The 22,782-nt window shown below is 56.7% G+C and overlaps 1 protein-coding gene across 1 annotated transcript in view; it reads left to right on the forward strand.

The window, feature by feature from the left end:
• The window catches only part of ITPR3 (inositol 1,4,5-trisphosphate receptor type 3), a 63,305-nt gene that overhangs the window by 18,157 nt on the left and 22,366 nt on the right, over positions 1-22,782 (forward strand). Inside the window, exons 3-22 of the mRNA XM_016218707.2 lie at positions 7,104-7,225; positions 8,847-8,933; positions 9,453-9,611; positions 9,800-9,898; positions 10,180-10,263; positions 12,489-12,635; positions 12,903-12,998; positions 13,587-13,637; positions 13,793-13,944; positions 14,821-14,920; positions 15,014-15,174; positions 16,003-16,144; positions 17,265-17,426; positions 17,955-18,127; positions 18,574-18,693; positions 19,120-19,302; positions 20,187-20,438; positions 20,523-20,667; positions 21,361-21,502; positions 22,221-22,420. Coding sequence (XP_016074193.2) covers positions 7,104-7,225; positions 8,847-8,933; positions 9,453-9,611; positions 9,800-9,898; positions 10,180-10,263; positions 12,489-12,635; positions 12,903-12,998; positions 13,587-13,637; positions 13,793-13,944; positions 14,821-14,920; positions 15,014-15,174; positions 16,003-16,144; positions 17,265-17,426; positions 17,955-18,127; positions 18,574-18,693; positions 19,120-19,302; positions 20,187-20,438; positions 20,523-20,667; positions 21,361-21,502; positions 22,221-22,420 — 2,777 coding nt within the window. The remainder of the gene's footprint in view (positions 1-7,103; positions 7,226-8,846; positions 8,934-9,452; positions 9,612-9,799; positions 9,899-10,179; positions 10,264-12,488; positions 12,636-12,902; positions 12,999-13,586; positions 13,638-13,792; positions 13,945-14,820; positions 14,921-15,013; positions 15,175-16,002; positions 16,145-17,264; positions 17,427-17,954; positions 18,128-18,573; positions 18,694-19,119; positions 19,303-20,186; positions 20,439-20,522; positions 20,668-21,360; positions 21,503-22,220; positions 22,421-22,782) is intronic.

Genomic DNA, 22,782 nt, shown 5'->3' on the forward strand with positions numbered 1-22,782 from the left:
ACACCTAGGCCTATATCCAAGAACAGTACGGGGACTGCTTTTCACTTTCCACTGTCTGTTGAAGGTAGCCTTCCGTACAGACCTTCCTGCTCTCTTTCATTCTGCAGTTTTCGGGATCCGTGTTGATGCCTGTGGCTCTCGTTCATCTATTTAATTGCTAGGTAATAATGTTCCACTGGAGAACAGACTGCGACCCGTTTGTCAGTTCTGATGATGGCCACTTAGCTCATTTCCAGTCCTGGTAACTGCCAATGATGCCAGTGAGCAAGTGTCTGTGCTCGTATGCACATCTCCTCGGGCTCATGCGCCAGGGTCTCTGGGTGTGTACCAAGGGGTGGGGGGTCCTGGGTGGGAGGAAGGGCCCTGCTGGCTGGCTGCTCACCCCCCTTGCCCTGCTCACTGCCCCCCCCCCCCCCAGGCTGGCTGATTTTGCCCCACTTACATTTCTTCCAGCCCTCTGGGTGTGAAATGGCATCTCACTGTGGTTTTAATTTGTGTTCCTCTGACTAGTGAGATGGAGCATCTTTTCATATGTTGATTGGCCACTTAAAAATTTGTTCTTGTTTTTCTTTTTATAAAAGTAATACAGAGATGTGCTCTGTGATAAAGATGGAAGCAATGGTGCCCCCACCCCGCCCTCACTTGCCTCCTGTACCCTCTCCAGGGACAACCATGTTAGGAAATCTGGCGAGGTAATTTATTCATGCAGTTAAAACCTCAAAACCTCGTGCAAATAGACATTGAGAGCCTGCCCCCCCTCCTGTCCCTTCAGGTAACACTTCCCTTAGCTTCTCCTGTGCCCCCAGCGGTCCTTTATGTAAATACAAACGTATATTCAGATGCCCTATTTTCTTCCGCAGAGGTAGCATTCTGTGCACGCTGTTCTACGCTTTGCTGTTTTTATTTCATACATCTTACTGTGGAGATGCTGCTGGAGATCGTCCCATATTTGCACAGAGAAATCTTGAACTCTCTCCCTTTATACCCATCAAATAATCACTCCCCATCCACTGCTCCCGCCCACCGGTCTGCTTCTCACCTCCACGACCCCGACTATTCTAGCTGCCTCACGGGAGTGGACTCCTGCAGTGTTGGGCCTGTGACTGGCTTCTTCCCCTTGGCTTCATGGCTTCAAGGCGCACACATGCTGCGGCCCGCCTGCGTGTCTCACCTCTCACGGCCACAGCGCATGCCAGGTGTGGCTCTGTTGCGCTTCACCCGGTCCCTCTCATGGACACTCGGGCTGTTGCTAATCTTTTTTCTTTTTTTAATTCTCACCCGAGGATGTTTTTATTGATTTTAGAGAGAGAGGAAGGGGGAGAGAGAGAGAAACATCGATGTGAGCGAGAAACATTGATCGGTTGCCTCCCATACGCGTCCTGGCGGGGGATCGAACAGCAAACCTTCTGGTGTATGGACAGTGCTTCAACCGGCGGAGCCACCCAGCCAGCGCCTGTTGCTAATCTTCATCGTTCCTGCCAGTGCTGCAGCGAGGACCCTGTCCCTTGTCATTGGTACAAATGCAGGTGTGCTCTTAGAAGGAGTGACAGGCGGTGAGACTGCCCAGTCCAGGGGTGGGAGCACTGGGGTGCTGAGCAGGACTGCCAGTTGCCCCCTCGGGTCGCACGGTTTGGCCCGCTGCTTGGGCAGGGCGGTGGGAGAAAGCGCTCCCGCTGAACTCTCTCCTCTGTCTTTTGCCAGCTCCTCCCAGGTCTCCACATGCTTGGCTCATCCCAGGAGAATTTAGCTGCCTTGGCCCGCTCTTCCTCTTCCTCTCCCGCTTCTCCATTGTCACCTCTGTAGACCCCAGTGTCACATTGCACCTGATTCTCCTGCGGCTCCCTCCCGTCACCGCCGCGTGCGCGCTCAGTTTTACAGCATCGAGATGGAATAAGCTTTGCTTTCTCTTCTGTAACCTCCCTGGAGTCTTGGGTGTTTTCTGTAGGTTGACTCTAAATGGTGAAAAAAAGTTAAAAGCCGCTCTTCGCATGATTTGTACAGAACTTGTACATTATTGTGACTGGAGAACTTTATTCCCTGTGCACTGTTCTTGTCTTCAAGGCCCCCACTGACGCTTTCCAAACTGGGCCATTTGGTGTGTGTGTGTGTGTGTGTGTGTGTGTGTTGCCTTTAAAATGCATACTCCCAGGCCTCACCCAGATCTGCCAAGATCTGTGGGGGACCTGAGAGTGCCCCCAATGATTTATGCAGCATCAGTAGCTCTTGGAGTGTTTCACATACACTTTAGTCAGTTTCAGGGAATGACAGTTGATTTTCTTTAATAAATGAAGATTTAATAAATGAAGATCCTCTTGTCTGCAGCCTCACAAGCCCGGCGCCCCCTCACCCACAGGTGCATGCCCCCAGCACACACAGACCTTACTGTGGGAACCCCCTGGACCCAGACTTTTCTCCTGGCCTTCGATGCTGCTGCTCCTGTGTGCTTACCTTCTGGCTGCCCCCCCCTTCCTTCTCTCTGCCCTCTGCCCTGTGGTTTGGTGAGAAGGAAGGTGCTGGCCCTCTGGGGCTCTGACAGGGCCGCCTTTGTGCAGAGAGCATGGCACAGTGGATGCAGGGGGATGTGCCTGGGCTGGGCCACAGACACTTCAGGGGCTCTACTCACTTCTCTCAACAGGCATCTTCTGACGTGTGGACGGGGCTCTAAGGGAGGGTCTGTGTGAGAGAAAAAGGCAACTTTGACAAGCTAGTAAGTTTCCAAGAAAGCTAGAGAGGAGTCGGGAGCAGGGAGGGACTACTTCTGGGTTCATCCCTCTTGTGGTGTCCCCGTGCAATGTGTTTTCTTCAGACAGCTTCTGACCCACTTGCGGGCTGTAAAGCCCTTGCATGGGGCTCAGTTGTCCTTTAGAGAATATACAGAATAGAATTGGATTCGTCAACCACAGGAAGGTTGTTAGTATTTCCTTAATTTTCTTAAGGTCTGTCCATCCTCCTGTTAAGTATGTTCAATGAGGTTTACATTTGGTTATTGAAGCTTTTTTAGTTCTAGAAATTCCATTTGGTTCTTTTTCAGTCTGCTGTGTCACTTGAAACAAAGTTTTTAAAATAGATATTTAGAGAGAGAGGAAAAAAAACATCGATATGAGAGAGAAACGTTGATAGGTTGCTTCCCACAGGCGCCCAGCCGCGCCCCAGCCACACCCGGAACCCGAAACCTGGGTACCTGCCCTGACCTGGAATCGAACCTGCCACCTTTTGGTGTATGGGATGGTGCTCCAACAGAGCCACACTGGCCAGGGCTGCTGTGTCACTCTTCATAGTGGTCTCTGCAGGGTCCTCAAGTGTTTCTTTTATTGATTTAAGCAGAGTAGGCGTTTCTGGTTTACAGAGGATGTCTGTCTGAAAGTCTCGTCACCTTTGCTTGGTTCTGGTGTCTGTTTTGTGGGTTTGTTCTCTCTTGTGGCATCTGGTTTCCAAGAGTTTCTGGTTATCTTTGAGTACATGCTGGCTATTGCATTTGAAAAATTAGAGGAAATACCCTCCTCCAGAGAGGGTGTGTGGCCGACGCTTGGGCACCGCCTGTCCAGGACCGCTGAGGCCACGCTCAAGTCTGGGGTTTTGCACCTCCCAGAGGATTGCAGCAGGGCTCTGGCTGCTAGAAGGAGCTGTGCTGAGGGGAGGATCTCCCACCGTCTTTGGGCCCGGTCTTGGATTTCTGTCCCTGTGGCCTGGTGAAGCTGTCCTAATAAAAATTCTTGTCTTTTGAAATCAGCAAATACCTTCTGGGTGAAAGTTGCTTGAGTGTTTCTGTATCTCCTTGGTTTTCCTTTCGATCTTCTGTTCTGGCCAGATGATTCCTCATTGTCTCAGTTCTTTAAGAAATCTTAAAATAACATCCATTTAAAAATTCAGTTGTTTTCTGCTTGGGTTGTTCCATAATGGAGTATAACCACAGCTCTCAGCCCTGTCTGGCGCAGAGCTTGCCCCTCACCAGGGAAGGAGTCCCCAGTTGTCTCATGAAGCAGTGATCTGGTTATGTATTTCCTAGGTGAGTCGGGTGGCTTGTCCGGACTGGGAGTGGAGGGAGGTGGGCAGTGGGAGACCAAGGAGCTCATATTGCCAAGGCCGGTGGGCTGCTGGTCTGGCCCCCGGCCTCAGGGCTGGATCGGCCTCCTGTCTCAGCTGCAGGCTGCTGAGTGGCTGTGGTCTCACTGCCCCCCACTTGCTCTTGCTTCCCCCTGCACTTGCCTCATCCGTTTCCTCCCGTCTAGGCAAAATTCAAGCCCCTCACCGTACACGAGGGCGTCTTTCTAGATTCATGTGTTCATGCGGCAGACGGTCTAGTCCCTGAGTCTCGGTCTAGGGGCTGAGGACACAGTCTTGAGCTCCACTCAACCCTGCCCCTCAGAGCCTGGTGAGGGCAGCAGAAACAGGCAGAGCAGCCTGGCAGGCCCAGAGCCCCTTTCATATTATGAAGTGGAATCCAAAAATAATGCAGTCGATCTGCATCCGTATTTACATAACAAAGTAGGGAGGGGACCAGCGTCTGAGTGAGCCTGGAGCTGGGGGGAGGTGAGGCCAGTATCATGCTCTAAGTGTGACAAAAAAGAGAAATAAAAGGAAAGTAATATATAACACAGTCTGTGTGTATGTGTGTATAAATAATAAATAAAAGTACAATATGCATTTTAGAAGTAAATGTTGGGTCCAACTAGAAGACCCAAGGAAGCAGTCAGAGCTCGCCTCCCAGTCAGGAGCTTGCAGCCACAAATGCAGGCACGTAGCCCTTGGCGTGGCCATGAGTGATGCATTTTCTTTCTTTTTCTTTTTTTTTTTTAAAAACATATCTTTATTGATTTCAGAGAGAGGAAAGGAGGGGAAGAGAGAGAGAGAGAGAGGAACATTGATGATGACAGAGTCATTGATCGGCTGCCTAGCCCGCAACCCGGGCATGTGCCCTGACCGGGAATCGAACCCCGATCGCCTGGATCTTAGGTCAGTGCTCAACTGCTGAGCCACGCCCGGCTGGGCACATTTTCTGAAATAGCAAAAATCTCCTGGGAAAGCTTGAACAATACAAAGTACAGCGTCCCCTCAGTGTATATTGGAGTTGCATCCCTGGAAAATTCAGTGTTTCCTAAAATCATGCAGAAATGACTTTGTGTTTCTGTGTGCCACTCTGGGCCCAGAGCACTGTCCAAAGCTGTCCTCCAAGTGTGAGGCAGGACATTCGAGGCAGGTGTCACGCCGGACAGTGCTAATGCTGCCGGTGTCCAGCATCTCTGTCCTGCTCTCTAAATGCCAGCTGTGACTTCAATCACTGGGACAGTCAAAATCGCCCCCCATTTCCAAAACTCCCTCTGGTGTGACCCCACTTTCCCAACTCCTGCTGGGAGCCAGTGGCTCCTAATAGGCAGTGAGATCGATGTAGTGGCCCGGGGACCTGCTGGAGCTCTGGGAGCCCCAACGCAGCCTGAGAAGCAGGAATTCCTAGAGCGGGTGGCATCCCAGCTTCTTCTTTTTAAAAATATGTTTTTATTGATTTCTGAGAGGAAGGAAGAGGGAGGGAGAGAGAAACATCAGTGATGAGAGTCATTGATCAGCTGCCTCCTGCACGCCCCCTACTGGGGACCAAGCCTTCAACCCCGGCATGTGCCCTGACCAGGAATCGAACCAGTGACCTCCTGGTTCCTGGGTCGATGCTCAACCGCTGAGCCACACAGGCCGGGCACCCCAGCTTCTTCTTGAGGGATGAGCAGAACTCCATAAAGATACACTCTCTTTAGCAGACTGAGTGCATGGTCCTGGAAGTGATGCCCACGTGTGCTGGTGGTGCCAACGTGGGCTGGGCAGGGCAGCCCTAGGCGGCTCCATCTGCTTATGGAATTGCCATTTCCCCCTCCCTTCAAGGAAGTTCTGTCTTCTCTGAACTTTGACTCACTCGCTTTCTCCTGATGGCACCGGGGGCCTCTGCCTGCTCCCAGGCTAGATGGAAAATCCAGTTTCACTTTGAGTTCCCAGGGGCTGGATGACCAGAGCAGGGATGTAGACTTCCTTTTAGAGGGCAGATGACAAGACTCGAAGGAGAGGGCTCCCCATCTCCTTCCCAGGAGATCATCTCCCCCAGTGGCCCCTTCTAGGTCCCGGCACACCGACCTTCTGTGTTCCACACTCCTGGAGCACGGTGCAATCCTGGAGGCGCAGCCCTGTGGCATGAGAAGGGTCTTGGGAGGTGAGCCCATCCCCTTGCCCAGGGTGTGATTCCCTCCTGTGACAGGGAGCTCACTGCCTCACAGCACAGCCCATGCTCTTGTAAGATAGGCCCAATCTCCTGTGTAGCATTTCACCATGACCTGAATCCCCCATCCCCTCCCACCACACTTTAGAATAGGATTTTTCAACTCATGCCTCCTTTTGATAAATAGAAGAATCGGACACCCTTTCTGGAGTTTGAGCTTATGAAAATCCCTAGTGTTTTGTGTGCTTTCCAAAAATTGTAATAATGAATTTGTTCCTGGAATTTTGATTGGTCCTATCTTAAGTCAAGTTCCCTAAGATGGGAGAATTACTGAGGAGAGGTCTCAGGAGAGTGAGGGAGCCTCTCGCACACCAGGCAGGGCAGAGCAGGGCAAGGAGGTGGTTTCAGGGGAAGAGAAGCCTCGGTCTGATCCCACCGGGAGCTGGGAGTGACCAGCACACACTGTCTCCCAGAGGCTAGCTGTTACCTGCCTGCATCAGCCATTGGATGGGCTGCCCCTTGGGAAGGGCCAGAGGATGCTACTTCTCAGCCATCTGTGGGCAGGATGGCAGTTGGCCAGAGAAGGATGCAGATGTGAGCTGTCAGCCACCAGTGTCCACAGAAGCTGGGCAAAGGTGGGGGCCCAAGAGCCTTTGATGTCTCCCATGGGGCAGAGGGCACGTGTCCCCTCCCAGCTGAGATTCTGCTCTCAAACCTGCACCTGGGACTCTCCACTCTACTTAGTCCAGGATGATCCAAGTTCCACGGAGTCCTGTCTCCTCTGCCTGTCCTCAGGGCAGGTGGGGGGGGCAAGGTGGGATTTGAGGGCAGGGCCGCAGGCTGGGGTTTTCCGCAGGGAGGCCCCTGAGCCCCACATGAACCCATCTCCTTCAACGCCCTACCGCAGACTGCCTCTTCAAGGTGTGTCCCATGAACCGCTACTCGGCCCAGAAGCAGTACTGGAAGGCCAAGCAGACCAAGCAAGACAAGGAGAAGATCTCCGACGTGGTGCTGCTGCAGAAGTTGCAGGTGTGTGTGTGCGAGTGTGTGGAGTCCAGTGGTTTTTAAAACCCCAGTATGCAAGAGGTTGGCGTTAGCTGCTGTGAATGAGGTGAGGTGGGGGAGTAGTGTCCTCCCAGTGACCTGCTCGTCTGCATGACCCCTTTGTGCCACTTGGAAGAAGTCGCCCCTTCCTCCAGGCTGGCACAGCCCTATGTCAGGGCACATGGTTCAGTGAGTGGAGGGTGGACTGGAGTTCAGCTCCCACCCAACCCTTCAGCCTGGCACCCTGGGGCAGTGAGCAACCTGTACAGCTGCCCACGGAGTTCCCACTGGCTCCAGGGAACCGGATTTGAGAACTAGTCTTAACTCCTTTCTTGCTTTATAGAGATGGAGCCTGGGGCCCTGAGAGAGGACTGGGCTGTCATGGTCATTCTATGGGTTTGCAGTAGGGCCTAGACAGTGCCTGGGTCTCTGATGCACCGGGGCTCCCTGAGAGCATTGCCCCTCTCAGAGAGAGGGGTTCCTGGACTTGGACGGTGCACAGTGGGAGGGCCTGGTCGTGGCTCATGGTCCTCTCAGGAACAGTGGCCCAGTTTCCATCCTGGGCCATTCTCTCTGGACAGAGCTCAGGGCCCAGAGCCAGACCCCACGGAGAAGTGAGCAAGAGGCTCGACTGGGCCAGCAACTTGGCCCTGGTGCCCCCACCCCTAGGCAGACCTTGCTTCCCTGTGTCCCTTGCCCTGAGGAGTGGTTGTGAGATGGAGGAAGGGTGGCCCCACCCCACAGCTGTGAACTGGGTTGGAGAGGGGCTGGGGTGGGTGCCTGAGCTCTGTTATAAATACCCCCATCACTCCTCCTGAGCTGGGGGCTGTCACGGGCTTCCTCCCTGCCAACACAAGTGAGGCTGAACTGGGATCTGGCCTGGGCATGGGGGTACTCACATGTGCACTGACTGGCCACAGAGGCACACACTATAGGTCTGTGGAAAGTCACGTGTACACAGCAAGGCTCCCCAGCAGCCACCCTCACCCCAGCCTCAGTCATGAGACCTGGGTAATGGGATTAAGGAGAAGAGAGGGGCAGAGGGACCACTGCTCTCAGGGAGTGCCAGTCTGATGGAGGAGACAGAGCCTATCCTCAGGCAGCTTCCAGTCTAATGTGACAAAGGTGCCTAAAAAGCTGTCCTTAATGGGATGCAAACCAAATCCTCAAGGCTGCCAGAGTTGGGTCCATCAGAGTTGGATGTGGCCAGTCAGGGAAGGCTCCCTGGAAGCAATGGCCCGGGAGCACATACAGTTTTGGGAGGGAGGGCCACAGAGGAGTGGGGCAGAGGAGGGGGAGGCAGGGGCACCAAGCATGCCTGGCAGAGTTTGGGCTGGGGCAAGTGCCCCGTGTTGGGGCATCAGGAGCCTGGTGAGATGGGGATAGTGAGGCTCAGCTTAGGTGCCTGCCAGGGGGGTGTGGGGCACAGGGGGCTCAAGGGCTGGCTGGCATGGCCCTAAGAGAGAGGTGACCTCGGGCGGCCCCTTCACATTCGGAGCCTCAGTCCCTCTCAGTAGTGGGAGGGAGCGGCCTAGGTGGCCTCTGGGGGTCACCCTGTGCAGCAGGAGCTGTGAGTGCACGTGTGTCACCTCGTACGTGTCTGCAGCATGCAGCCCAGATGGAGCAGAAGCAGAATGACACGGAGAATAAGAAGGTGCACGGGGACGTCGTCAAGTACGGCAGTGTGATCCAGGTGAGCCGCGTGCCCCGGCGCCGGTGCTGCCGAGGGGCGGGGGGGGGGGGGGGCAGCGGACATGTCCTCGGGGCTTCGTCCCCAGTGGGTGGCTCCAGGACGGTCCCTTTCACTGTATCTCTGCTTCTGTGCGTGGCCGGAGCAGCCGGGTCCACGGGTGTGTCTGCAGCACGGTGGCCACCAGCACTGATGCTGCAGCCACGTGGTCTGGGTTCAGATCGTGGCCCTGTGACTCGGGCAAGTTCTTTAACTTCCCGGTGCCTCGGTTTCCCCATCGGTACAGTCAGGCCGGTGATGGTACTTCCCCTTGGCTGTTGTAAGCCTGCGTGCGGTAATACACGCGAGGGACCTAGAACAGTGGCAGCTTCTATTTCTGTGGTTACCTGGGCGCCCAGCTGGCATGCGTGTGCGTGTGCCTGCACACGCCTGACACTGTGTGCATCCCTCTGTGACCAGGGGTCCAGTGGGCCCCTCTGATGGTTGGCCTCTTGGGCCCCTCACCCCACCTGCCTCCTGCAGCTCCTGCACATGAAGAGCAACAAGTACCTGACGGTGAACAAGCGGCTGCCGGCCCTGCTGGAGAAGAACGCCATGCGGGTGACGCTGGACGCCACGGGCAATGAGGGCTCCTGGCTCTTCATCCAGCCCTTCTGGAAGCTGCGGAGCAACGGGGACAATGTGAGGACACGGCTGTGCTCGGGAGCCCTGGTGGGAGGCGCAAACTGCAGCTCCTGAGAGGCTCCTATAGGGTCTTCAACATGGGCACTGGATGAGGTCGTGCCTATTCTTAGAGGGGCGGACTGAGACCAGAGAGAAGCCTGGAGGCCTGGCCCTTCCTGCCCTCACCGTGCTCCCCTTCCCCATAGGTGGTGGTGGGGGACAAGGTCATCCTGAATCCTGTCAACGCTGGGCAGCCTCTGCATGCCAGCAATTACGAGCTCAGTGACAACGCCGGCTGCAAGGAGGTGAGAGGGGTGGTGGGGCCAGCCCTGCGGGGGCAGAGGTGACCCCACATCTCTGAGGGTACAGACCCCCCCTTCCCACCTGTCTCCCAGCATTGCCCCTGTTCACCCCATGGGCTGGCAGCCCCAGGGTAGCTGGGCTGGGGTCTGAGGGCCCTGTGTGGGAGGAGCACCCCCTCCTGTGCTGTGTTGGCCCTCCCCTCATCCCTCTGGGCCTTCAGTGCTGGCCCACTCCCCAAAGGCTGGGGTCTGCCTGGCATCACGGTCTTTCCACCCTTCCCCAGGTCAACTCTGTGAACTGCAACACCAGCTGGAAGATCAACCTGTTTATGCAGTTCCGAGACCACCTGGATGAGGTGCTGAAGGGGGTAAGGACAGGGAGCCCCACCACTGCCGCCCGGCCTGCTGACTGCCGAGCCCCTGCCCCACAGGTCCCTCTCCTGCCCTGTACCCAGCTGCCCCCCATCTGACCCTCCCCTCCATGTGCCCTTGCTCTGGCTCTGCAGCCCCTCCAGCCTCCCTCCACCCCCACAGAGGCCTGCCTACCGGCCCCATCTAGACCACCCCTTTTCTTGTCTCTGGCCTCACAACTCTCCAAGTCCTGGCTTGCCTCAATTTGCTCTCTTGCTAAGGGGATATCAGTGGGCTGGGGTCCCCATTCCCCACATTGAGGCGAGCCAGATCCTTTGAGCACTCTGTCCCTTCCCCCACACCTGCTCTGTGGATCTGGGCCAGGCCCCCTACCCTTTGCCTTGATTCTAGACCTACTGGTGTGGGTGCTAGAACATCAGGGGTTGACAGGCCAGGAGGGGATGAGCCTGGGGGCGGCTGTACTGGGAAATACCCAGTAAAGACTTTGGGAGGCACCAGAGCAGAAGACAGAAGGAGGGCTGGAGAGACCGTTAGAGAACCCTAAAACCCAGGCATGGGGAGGAGAGAGGAGGGTTCAGGGGCTCCTCAGGGATTAGAGGGGACTGAACCAGCCTATTGGGGTGCAGGCAGTATGTGGAGGGGCAGAGTTAGGGGTAGCAGGGAGGGTGGAGCTCCTCAGCTAGGGGAATCAGCAAGCACACCTGGCCATGGAACCTGTTAAAGAAACAAGTGACAGGCCATTGAGCGGCTACCTCAGGAGGCCGCCCTGTGTTCACTGCAGGCGACCCTGCTCAGGAGCCTTTGTTGCCCCTTTGCCCTCCTCTCCCGCCCAGGCTGCCCTGTCGGACTTTCCTGTTCCCCTCAGGCTGCCTCACCTTCCTCCTCCCTTCCATCTCCCAGGCTGTTCCCCATCTACCCATGCTCTGTGCCTTTCCCTCCCTTAAGCCTGCACATAATACACACCAACCAAGGCTCAGCCCACTTGCCGCCTCCTCCTAGAAGCCGCCTCTGGTTACATATTCCAGCTCCAATTCTGTGCAGTACTTAGAAGAGGAAACGTCCCTGGGCTGAACCCTTAGTTGCTACCCACAGTGGTTTTGGTGAACCCATCATGGCTTATGGCTCTGATGTTAGATTCCAGGCAACTTGGAAGTGAGATTTGAGCTAACAAAGTCCACCCCTTGTTTGCTGTCACCCTGCACTGCCTGGGTACAGAAGTCACTAGGTTCTGCCATAGTAACTGACCCAGTCTGTGTATATCCATTCATTCCTGCGTTCACCCACTCATGCGTTCACTCCACAGATGTTGGCTGGGAACTTTGTGTCCAGTGCGGGGCAGGGAAGACAGATATGCCTTTAGTGACAATAGCAGAAGTGGCAGCCATGCCTGAGGGCCTGCTGGGTGGCAGGCATGCTGTAGGGAGGCATGAGGGCACAGATTCATGTCCCATTTGTCACTAGCTATGTGACCATCGACAGGACACTTGCCTTCTCTGTGCCTGAGTTTCTACACCTGTAGAATGGGATAGCGATGTGTGAGTCAGAGGGTTAGCACGTGGCGTAGGTGAGGAGGTTCGTGTAAAGTGCTCACACAGCGGCTGGCACGTGGTAAGAGTGTAGTATTGCTTTTTTATACAAACTAGAATCCTCACAATTTCTTCAAGGAGGCTATAGTATTCCCATTTTATAGAAGGGGAAACTGAGGCTCAGAGATGTTAAGGGAGTTATCCAAGGTCACACAGCTTGTAAGAGCAGAGCCAAGATCCAAACTTGGTCTCAGTGTCCAAAACTATAGAGACGGACAGGCATGGTCCCTGCATTCCAGCTACTTCAGTCAGTGGGAAGTGAAAGAAATGGGTATGACATGCCAATAGCTAGGAGGGAAGGTCCCAGGAGAGGTGCTGCCAGGCTGGGGAGATCCCTCCTGCCTTAGGGGAGACGAGATTGACCTTTAGAGGTTGGGGCGTTTCTGAGGTACTGACTGGGGAGGGAGGTGATCAAGGGCAGGTTTGAACATGGAAGGTGGAGGGCTCTGGGCAAGAGTGTGTCCGTCCCAGCTGCGTGGGGCTTCTGAATTTGGGGTCTGGCTGAGGATCGCAGCCGCCGTCTGCTTGCTGGCTCTGGAAGGAGCAAAGAGGCCCAGCTGCTCCGCATCTAGGGCAGGCACTGCTGCCCTGGGAAGGCTCTTGTTCCTCCTAAGCACGCACCCTGCCGCCTGCAGGGAGACGTGGTGCGGTTGTTCCACGCGGAGCAGGAGAAGTTCCTGACGTGCGACGAGTACAAGGGCAAGCTGCAGGTGTTCCTGCGCACCACACTGCGCCAGTCCGCCACCTCGGCCACCAGCTCCAACGCCCTCTGGGAGGTGGAGGTCAGAGCCCTGCTTTTGGCGCCCGGACCCATTCCCCTCTCCAGCTCTGGGCTCCACTCCTCCCTCTTCATCCATCACTGGGGGGTGGGGTGGGAGGTCACCCCTGCCTCTCCTCTGAGGCCCTCCAGAGCCAAGGGGCCAGGAAAGGTCCAGGAGCCACCTACCCAGAGCTCACCAGGTCTCCAGTGCCCTGCCTGTGCATGCTTTCCCCTTTGAGCACCCCCTCCCTGGATAGCCTCACCCCTGCCTCACCCTTGCACCCCCCAGGTAGTCCACCATGACCCCTGCCGTGGAGGAGCTGGCCACTGGAACGGCCTGTACCGCTTCAAGCACCTGGCCACAGGCAACTACCTGGCTGCTGAGGTGAGTGGGGAGGCAGGTGGCACCTGGAGCTCAGACACACAGAAACATGTCTGTGGACCTGGCTAGTCTGCACTCATGCATTTATTTAACAGATATTATCAGATAAGTGCATGACTGCAAATAAGCCAAATAAATATTACTGTGTCCCTACTATGTGCCAGGAGCTGTTCTAGGCACTGGGATACAGCAGTGAGCAAAATTCCCAACCCTTGTGGAACTTCGACATCTATATCTGTCCATATGCACAGGCTTGTGTGTACTGAGTATTTGTATGTGTGAGAGTGTGTGTGAGTGTGTGTGTGTGTGTGTGTGTGTGTGTGTGTGTATCTGTGGGTCGTGTGTGTGTGTGTGTGTGTGTGTGTGTGTGTGTATATCTGTGGGTCTATGGAGAAGGGCCATGAAGGGCAGGGCCTGGGGGCTCTCATTGGTGACTCCTCCAGGAGTCACATAGGTTTTGGGGCTGAGGTGGCATCCCTGGGAGGGTGGGGGCTTCCTGCCCTGACCCAGGGACTTATATGAACCCTGTCTTGGGGTGGGGGTCATGTGGGTATAGCTTGGTCTTACAACTCCCCTATCTTCTCTTTTTAGGAGAACCCCGGCTACAAGGGTGATGCCTCTGATCCCAAGGCAGCAGCTGTGGTGAGAACAAAAGCAGGGCTCCGGGCCGGGGAAGAGTGACCGTGCAGTGCTCTGGGGGTGGGTCCCAGGGGGGAGGCCTCTCAGGTGGGATGCGGTGGTTTCAAGCCTCTAAGAGAAGGGAGGGGCTCCTGCCTGAGTTGGGGTCTTCACCTCAGGGTGCGCAGGGTGTGCAGGGTCGCGCAAGTCGCCGGAACGCTGGGGAGAAGATCAAGTACCGCCTTGTGGCTGTCCCCCACGGCAACGACATCGCCTCGCTTTTTGAGCTGGACCCCACCACGCTGCAGAAAACGGACTCCCTTGTGCCCAGGTGGGTAGGTGCCGTGTGCCTTTGGCCTCAGGACCTGCACGACCTGTTCCTCTGGGGACTGAGCTCTGAGCCATGCAGGCAGCTAACCAGCACTGAATGCTTGCGTTGTGCCTGGCCCTGGGTGCTGCTTTATCAAATGCCTTCTCTCCAGTGTTCTCTGTCGGCTGCTTGCCCCAGTGGGTCTGGGTGTTCTGGCACGGGCACTCGATAGTTTGTCCAGGGTACACTGTGCGGCGGGTCGGGCTCCCTGCCCTGTAAGCCCCCAACCCTGAGATTCTAGGATGTAAGTAACATTGAGGAACTCTCTGGTGTCAATCGGGCCTTAGCCAATGACTGCAGCAAGTTGCTCAATCCCCATTCTGTCAAGTGGGAATGCCAAGTCCCCCCATCACCAGCTCTGATGGGAGACTAAATTGAGTCACTATAGGCCTATGACCCCTTATTTGAAACTCCTGGGGCTGGTGCATTTGGAAATTCAGATTGCTTTTTATTTCAGAAAGGTAATTATATTTCATAGTCAGAGACATGGGTATTTCCATTGTGAAACGAATGCATGTTGACACTAAATGGGATAAATGGTCCAGGCAGCCTTTGTCCAATGAATTTTGGTCCCAGGTTTGCAGATAAGCCTTAGCTTTGGGAGTGCTTTGGGTTTGGGGAGTGTGGATGAGGCACAGGGGCCTGGGTAAGTGCAACAGTTAGAGCAGGGCCTGGGGTGTTTGCTGGTCACTCCTCTCTGGCTGCTCACCTGGAGGGGACGTGCCCTTATCCCCTGGCTGCTGGGTGTGGAGTCAGATGGGAGATGTGAAGCCGTTGGGGGTTGGAGGGCAGACGGCCGGGACACGCTCCATGGTATACTCCGTGTCCTGTCTGCAGGAACTCCTATGTTCGGCTGCGGCATCTCTGTACCAACACGTGGATCCAGAGCACCAATGTGCCCATTGATGTCGAGGAGGAGCGGCCCATCCGGCTCATGGTGCGGGCTGCCTGGGCTGGGGGCTGGGGGCTGGGGCTGGGGCTGGGGCCCAAGCTTGTCCCTGAGTGCCCTTGCTGACTTCTGTCCCTGCAGCTGGGCACCTGCCCCACCAAGGAGGACAAGGAGGCCTTTGCCATTGTGTCGGTTCCTGTGTCTGAGATCCGAGACCTGGACTTTGCCAATGATGCCAGCTCCATGCTGGCCAGCGCTGTGGAGAAACTGAACGAGGGCTTCATCAGCCAGAATGACCGCAGGTGGGCTGCGGGGAAGGGCTACTGAGGTTTTCTGAGAGGCCTGTCCTCCCAGGGTCTGCATTTCATGAACAAAGGGGCCACAGAGCAGGACCCAGGCAGGCAGGGCTGGGGAGGAGGAGACAGGGGTGAGGACTGGTCCCTGCGGGCCCCTGGCTGGCCCTAGCCCCTGCCCCTGCCTCACTGCTCATGTACTCCCGGAGCTAACCCTGGGACTGAGCTACCATCACCCTTGTTTTATTTTTATTTTTAAAAAATATGTATTGATTTTTAGAGAGAGAGGAAGGGAGAGGGATAGAGAGAAACATCTATGAGAGAGAGAGAAACATTGAACGGCTGCCTCCTGCACACCCCTCACTGGGGATCGAGCCTGAAACCTGAGCATGTGCCCTGACAGGGAGTCGAACCAGTGACACCTCTTGGTTCATGGGTCAACGCTCAACCACTAAGCCCCACCGGCTGGGCATACCCTTGTTTTATTGATGATGGGACTGAGGTTCAGGTTGAGAGACGTGTCCAAGGTCACACAGCTAGTACGTGGCAGGATTGAAATGCAGAGCCCCTCTCCTTTTCAGATTGGTGTGCCTGAGATTCTTAGTCTTGGCGGCACTTCCGAGTGGGTGGAGTGAGGGGTGTGTTTTGAGAGCAGGTCAGGGTGAAGCTGGGGAGAGAAGTTGAAGGCCAGCGATAGGCTTTGTGCTTTGGAGAGCCGTGTTTGGGGAAGGGCTGGTTCCCCATGGAGGTGGGGCAGGGAGCACGAGTGGGTGGGTCCTGGGAGCTTTCCCAGGGTCTGCATCTCACACTTGTCATCTCTCATGTCCTTTTGTGAAGGTTTGTCATCCAGCTGCTGGAGGATCTGGTGTTCTTTGTTAGCGATGTCCCCAACAATGGGCAGAACGTCCTGGACATCATGGTCACCAAGCCCAACCGGGAACGGCAGAAGCTGATGAGGGAGCAGAACATCCTCAAGCAGGTGGCTGTGACCATGCATGGAACCTGCAGCGGCAGACCTCGGGGAATGGGCCGGGTGATAGGGACCCAGGGGCCTTTTCCCGTCTCCAGTTGAGCTGCAATCTCCCTGCAATTCCTCGTCACTCCCTTTAATATTTATCGAGCCCTTACCATGTGTCAGGCACTGCCCAAAGTGCCCTATGTGCATTGGCTCATGTGATCCTCTCAACATGAGAGAGGCCCTGTTATTGCCCCATTTTACCCATGAAGAAACTGAGGCACACAGAGCTTGGAGTGCACAGCTAGGAAGGAGCAGGGCCAGGATGTGAACTCAGGATGTTGGGTCCAAAACTTGTGCTTAAAAATTTTTTTCTAAATTTTTATTATGAAAGTTTTCAAATGTTGAGACAGTATTGCATGAATAGTGAAGTGAACACCATAGGCCCACTGCCTGCCCACACCTGCTGCCCTCACCAGCGTGGCTGCAGGTGCCTCAGGGTCTCAGCACCTGCCCTCCAGGCTCGCATTTCGAAATCGGTGCACCTCACCCGTAGTTTTCAGCATGCCCCTCCTAAGAATAAGGACAGGGTGCTGTTATCACACCTGAGAAAATTAGCAATAATATCCAGTCCGTATCAAATTTCTCTACCTTTCCCCAAAAGTCTTCTTAAAGCTTGTGTTTTTTTTGGAACCAGGATCTAAGGTTTTCTCACTCCATTTGATTCTATCTCTTTGGTCTTTGTTCTAGAACAGCTTTTCACCGCCACTCAACCCCCACCTTTTAAAATTTTTATAATTACATTTTTTTAAAACAAGAGATAGGCCTGTGTCTCGTATTTCAAGCTCTGGACATTTTGGCCTCAGGCCCCTTTGCTCTTCCCCAGACTCTAAGCCAGGCCCAGGGTGTGAATTGGGTTTAGAATGCTCGTGAGCGAGGGGTGGGCTGAGGCTGGGAGAAGGGAGTGAGGGCTGGAACTGGGGCTGAGGGTGGGTGAGCTGGGGTGGTAGTCCAGCTTAGAATCAGCTGTGGGTGAATGTGGGGTGGCTTTGGGGCAGGGTTAGTTTGGGGCTTAGGGTTCCTGGGATAATTAGTGGTGCAGGCAGGTGTGGGAGATCCTTTCTTACTCTCCCTGCTTCTCCAGATCTTTGGCATTCTGAAGGCTCCCTTCCGCGACAAGGGGGGCGAGGGCCCCCTGGTGCGGCTGGAGGAGCTGTCAGACCAGAAGAACGCCCCCTACCAGCACATGTTCCGCCTCTGCTACCGGGTGCTGCGACATTCCCAGGAGGACTACCGCAAGAACCAGGTGCAGCCCGCCCCGGCCCCAGACCTCCAGTGCCCCCCCCATGGCTGGCTTGCCCACTCCTTCACTGGAGCTTTCATTCATTCAGCGAATGTTTACCGAGGCAAATACCAGTGCCCGGCACTGTTTTAGGCCTGGGGGCATGACGGGGCCAACCTGTAGGGCTGGCTTCATGGCTGTGTAACCTGGCTCTGTGCTGGGTTTAATGCTCTGTTGCTGTCTTGAAATTCCTAATTTTTGAACAAGGGTCCTGCTGTTTCATTTTGCACTGGGCCCTACAAATTATGTAGCTGGTCCTGCCAGACGGACAAGGCCCCTCCCTCGTGGAGGTTTCACTCTGGTAGGGAGACAGACCATGCACTGAATAACTATATTGTATAACCCCCTCTTCTGCCCAGTGTGGGTTTCCTCTCCTGGACCCCCACCTTTCTGGGGTTGGGGTTGCCTGCCAGTGGTGGGCCCATCTCGGGGTCTGGGCAGTGTTCTGGAGGAAAGCTGCACCCCGTGACCCCCAGCCTGTCCACCCTGCAGGAGCACATCGCCAAGCAGTTTGGGATGATGCAGTCCCAGATTGGCTATGACATCCTGGCCGAAGACACCATCACTGCCCTGCTGCACAACAACCGCAAGCTCCTGGAGAAGCACATCACCAAGACAGAGGTGGAGACCTTCGTCAGCCTGGTGCGCAAGAACCGGGAGCCCAGGTGGGCCCGCCCTCTCCACTGCCCCACCCCTCCTTTCTCCACCCCTGCCCAGTGGAAAGTTGACCTCTGCTGATTGTTAAAATATTGACATACTTTTGCCTGTTGGTAAATTGCCACCTCTGTGAGGCCCTGACATCCCCAGCCCCTCCCAGGCCCCCTCCCAAATTGGGCCCAATCTAGATACAAAAGGGTTGCCACCTGGGGCAGCCCAAGGCCCTCAGACCCTCCTCCAGTTGCAAAGTCAGTGCCTGTATTGAATCAGTTGTTAAATATTTTAAATATCACTCCTGTTCTTGTGCCTCCTTTATCCTGACCCCCTGGGCCCCACTTAGCCCCCCAACCCAGGGTTGTCTATAGCAACCCATCTCCAAGCTTTGGGGAGGGAGCTGGGGAAGGGGAGGGTGGACTCTGAGTCCCTTTCCCCACCCCTGCTGTTACCACCCTAGGTTCCTGGACTACCTTTCCGACCTGTGTGTGTCCAACCACATTGCCATCCCCGTCACCCAGGAGCTCATCTGCAAGTGTGTGCTGGACCCCAAGAACAGTGACATTCTCATCCAGACTGAGTGAGCAGGCGTGATATCTCCCACCCATGCCCAGTGTCCTACACCCAGGCCTGCACCTGCCTGGCTCCCCAGCTGCCTTGGAGCTTGGGGCCTGTCTGGGTTTGGGCTAGAATTGGCACCCAGCGCTCTCCACAGATACGTACCCAGTACCTGCTGTGTGCCCAGCTCTATGCTGGCACCGGGGGGGAGGGTAAGGGGGCACAGAAGGAGCCAAGGCCTCTGCCCTCAAGAAGCTTACGGTTTGTTTGGGGTCCCAAGCTGGAGGTGGGTCCCCATGGCAGGCAGCATGGGGGCCTGACTGGCTCTTGGCCAGGCTCCGGGAGAGAGGAGAGTGTGGCCGGGCCTGCTGGGGGGGGCTCTGGGTGTGGATCCTGCCCTGGCCCCGCCCTGGCCCTGCTCCCTGTGATGGCTGGCCTCGGTCCACAGGCTCCGGCCGGTGAAGGAGATGGCCCAGGCCCACGAGTACCTGACCATCGAGTACTCAGAGGAGGAAGTGTGGCTCACTTGGAGCGACAAGAATAACGAGCACCACGAGAAGAGTGTGAGGCAGCTGGCCCAGGAGGCGCGGGCGGGCAATGCCCACGACGAGAACGTGCTCAGCTACTACAGGTGCCCTGCTTTCCCCGCGGTGCTTCTGTGCCCCTGCTCAGAGCCGAGCTCCCGCAGCCCTAATGGGGCCTCTGCCGCCACCTGCCGCAGCACAACCTTCACCAGGGAGGCTACCCTGAGGGCGACTGTAGAGCCCTAGGAGCACCTGGTGGCCTTGAGGCCAGGCGCACGCAGCTCAGCGACAGGCCTGAAAGAAACCCAAACCTGTCTCCACACACACATTTTAAAAACGAGAATACTACACAACACTTATCAGATGTTCGCTACATGCCAGGCACTGTTCGAAGCCCTATGCCCATCGTTCACCTAAGCTTCAACACCCCGGGGGGCAGGGACTGTCCTCGCCCTCAGTGTGAAGTTGAGACGGGCACAGAGAGGTATAGGAACTTGCCCACGGTTACAGAGCTGTGCTTGGTGAGCGTGGTTCGGCTCAGGAGCCCATGGAAGGTCATGCAGGGCTGTGGAGGAAGCAGAAGGCATGACATCACCCTCTGCAAAGCAGCTGCCTACAGTCCAGCCGCTCCGCCCCCCTCCGCCACCTCCCAGTCCTACCCTCACCCCATCCGAGGCTGCTTCCTCGCCACTCTCTCCTTTTCACACCCAGCCTTTCTCTCAGCCATCCCTTTCCTATGAAGACCTTTCCTGGCTGAGCCAGAAAGCGCTTTCATCCGTAGTAAGTCGGGAGAGATTTGCAAATACTCATAAATCTAGACTTTTTCCTTTTATCGCTCTTACTCAGAGTTGTGTCCTTTCTGTGACAGTGGTCGGTGCGTGGTTTAGCCTAAGTCCCTTTGCCACTTTCTCAGGTGTTCAGCAAGCCCAGGCCCTGCTAGCAGCCCTCGCTAGCCCACCTGCCAGGTCCTCACCGTCCTCCTGCCCCGCAGGTACCAGCTGAAGCTCTTCGCCCGCATGTGCCTGGACCGGCAGTACCTGGCCATCCACGAGATCTCCCAGCAGCTGGGCGTGGAGCTCATCTTCCTGTGCATGGCCGACGAGATGCTGCCCTTTGACCTGCGCGCCTCCTTCTGCCACCTGATGCTGCACGTGCACGTGGACCGCGACCCGCAGGAGCTGGTCACGCCTGTCAAGTTTGCCCGCCTCTGGACTGAGATCCCTACGGCTATCACCATCAAGGAGTGAGAGCGGTGGGGAAGGCTGGGTCGGGCAAGGCTGGGGTGGGAGGACCTCAGGGGCCCTCAACCTCACTGCCTCACCCCCAGCTACGATTCCAACCTCAATGCCGCCCGAGATGACAAGAAGAACAAGTTTGCCAGCACCATGGAGTTCGTGGAGGACTACCTCAACAACGTGGTCAGCGAGGCCGTGCCCTTTGCCAACGAGGACAAGAACAAGCTCACCTTCGAGGTGGGCGGGGCGCCGCCGGACCCCTGCTCGCTCCCTCCCTGGGTCTCAGATGCTCCTCGGGTGGGTTGTGGAACCTGTGACCTCACTTCCCGAAGTCGCCCAGCCAGTGCTGGGGCATCGACTGCAGAGACTCCCCAACAGGGAGGCTTCGCTCCTCGCCTGGGAGAGCGCTGCGTCCCTGCCCCCTCACTTACCAGCCTGGGGCTGGGTCACAGGCCACTGCCAGGACCCCCCCCCCCCGGATTTCTGCCCTGTTCCCCCCACAGGAGCCTCTTTTGCAGGCCTCTCTTCCTCAGTAACCTACTGGGGCCCGGCGGCCCTTGTCTGGGACCCTAAATCCATGTCCACGCAGCCCCGCAGTCGTAGGGGAGCCCACCTGCCTTACCCACTTTAGGCAGCACTGGCCCGGCTTTCCGCAGCGGCCCCGCCCGCCACGAGGCCCCGCCCACCACGCTCCGGCCCCGCCCTCACCCTGGCCCCGCCCGCCACGAGGCCCCGCCCACCACGCTCCGGCCCCGCCCTCACCCTGGCCCCGCCCGCCGCGAGGCCCCGCCCACCACGCTCCGGCCCCGCCCTCACCCTGGCCCCGCCCGCCGCGGGGCCCCGCCCACCACGCTCCGGCCCCGCCCTCACCCTGACCCCGCCCGCCACGCTCCGGCCCCGCCCTCACCCTGGCCCCGCCCCTCCCCGCAGGTGGTCAGCCTCGCGCACAATCTCATCTACTTCGGCTTCTACAGCTTCAGCGAGCTGCTGCGACTCACCCGCACGCTGCTCAGCATCATCGACTGCGTGCAGGGCCCTCCGGCCTTGCTGCAGGCCTACGAGGACACAGGCGGTGAGGCTTCGCCCGCCCGGGCCCCCCCCGCCCAGTTCCTCAGTCTCCGCCTAGCACCAGAAGCCCCCTCTGATCGCCCTCCTGTGCAGCCTGCCTCCTGGCTCGGCTGTGACAAGGCCCTTCACCTTGGCCGGACCAGTGGGGCCCCTGCCTAGGCGCCGTGGAGACCCCAGGGTCCCGACCAGATACCTTCCAATGCAGCTCTGTCTTGAGGGAGTGCCGAGGGAGGAGGGGAGACACTGGCCCTGCCTGGGGAGCTCCCCTTCCAATGGGGGGCAGTCCTACCATTGGGGAGTGTGCCGAGGAAAGGGGGCAGCCTGAAGGATGAGCCACAGCCCTACCCCTAGAGACACCCCCAGGTGGCATAGACTAGTCTAAATGAAAAGTGCATAGAGACTGACACTTGGCTTTTAGTGCTCTCCAGGGTGTCTCCTCAGTCCCCCATGCTCTGTAGCAGCTCTCATGATGCCCCACACGAGAATCCTTTGATCTCCCCACACTTCACCTTTGCCCTGGCCCTGCCTTTTCTCACGTTTGGCTTCAAGCTCACCTCCCCCAGGAAACCTTCCTGGGTTAGCCTTAACCCTTCCTTAGCGGGGTTTTGCCCGGCAGCTAATGGAGACAGTGAGACAGGGGTGGGAGGTGTGTGGGTGTGTGGGTGTGGGTGTGGTGGCTGCTGTGCATCCTCAGTGACCCTGCTCTGTTCTCCACTTCTCAGGCAAGAACGTGCGGCGGTCCATCCAGGGCGTGGGCCACATGATGTCCACCATGGTGCTGAACCGCAAGCAGTCTGTCTTTGGTGCCCCCAGCCTGCCTGCGGAGGCCGGGGCTGCTGAGCCGCTGGACAGAAGCAAGTTCGAGGAGAATGAAGACATCGTGGTCATGGAGACCAAGCTGAAGATCCTGGAGATCCTGCAGGTGACTGGGCCAGGAGCTTGGTGGGAGGTGTCGGGAATGGGCAGGAGAGTGGGGCGGGTATGGGGAGATTGGGTAGGTGATTCTCCTTAGATCACAGTGTCTGGTACTGAGAGGCTCCATGATGGTTGGCTCCGTATCCCAGTGGTTCTCAAAGTGTGGTCCTTGGACCAGCAGCATCAGCCTCACCTGGGGACTTAGAAATGCAGGTTCTTGGGCCCTGTTCCAGACTTATGGACCAGAAACACTGGAGGTGGGCCATAGTCGGTGCTGTGACAAGCCCTCCTGGTGATTCTGGCTCCATCCCCCCACTGTGCAGGTGAGGAAAAGAATAGGGAGAGGGGACTTTTTCGTGGTCACACAGA

Source organism: Miniopterus natalensis, chromosome 5, assembly GCF_054644295.1.
Source record: "Miniopterus natalensis isolate mMinNat1 chromosome 5, mMinNat1.hap1, whole genome shotgun sequence".
Taxonomy (NCBI): domain Eukaryota; kingdom Metazoa; phylum Chordata; class Mammalia; order Chiroptera; family Miniopteridae; genus Miniopterus; species Miniopterus natalensis.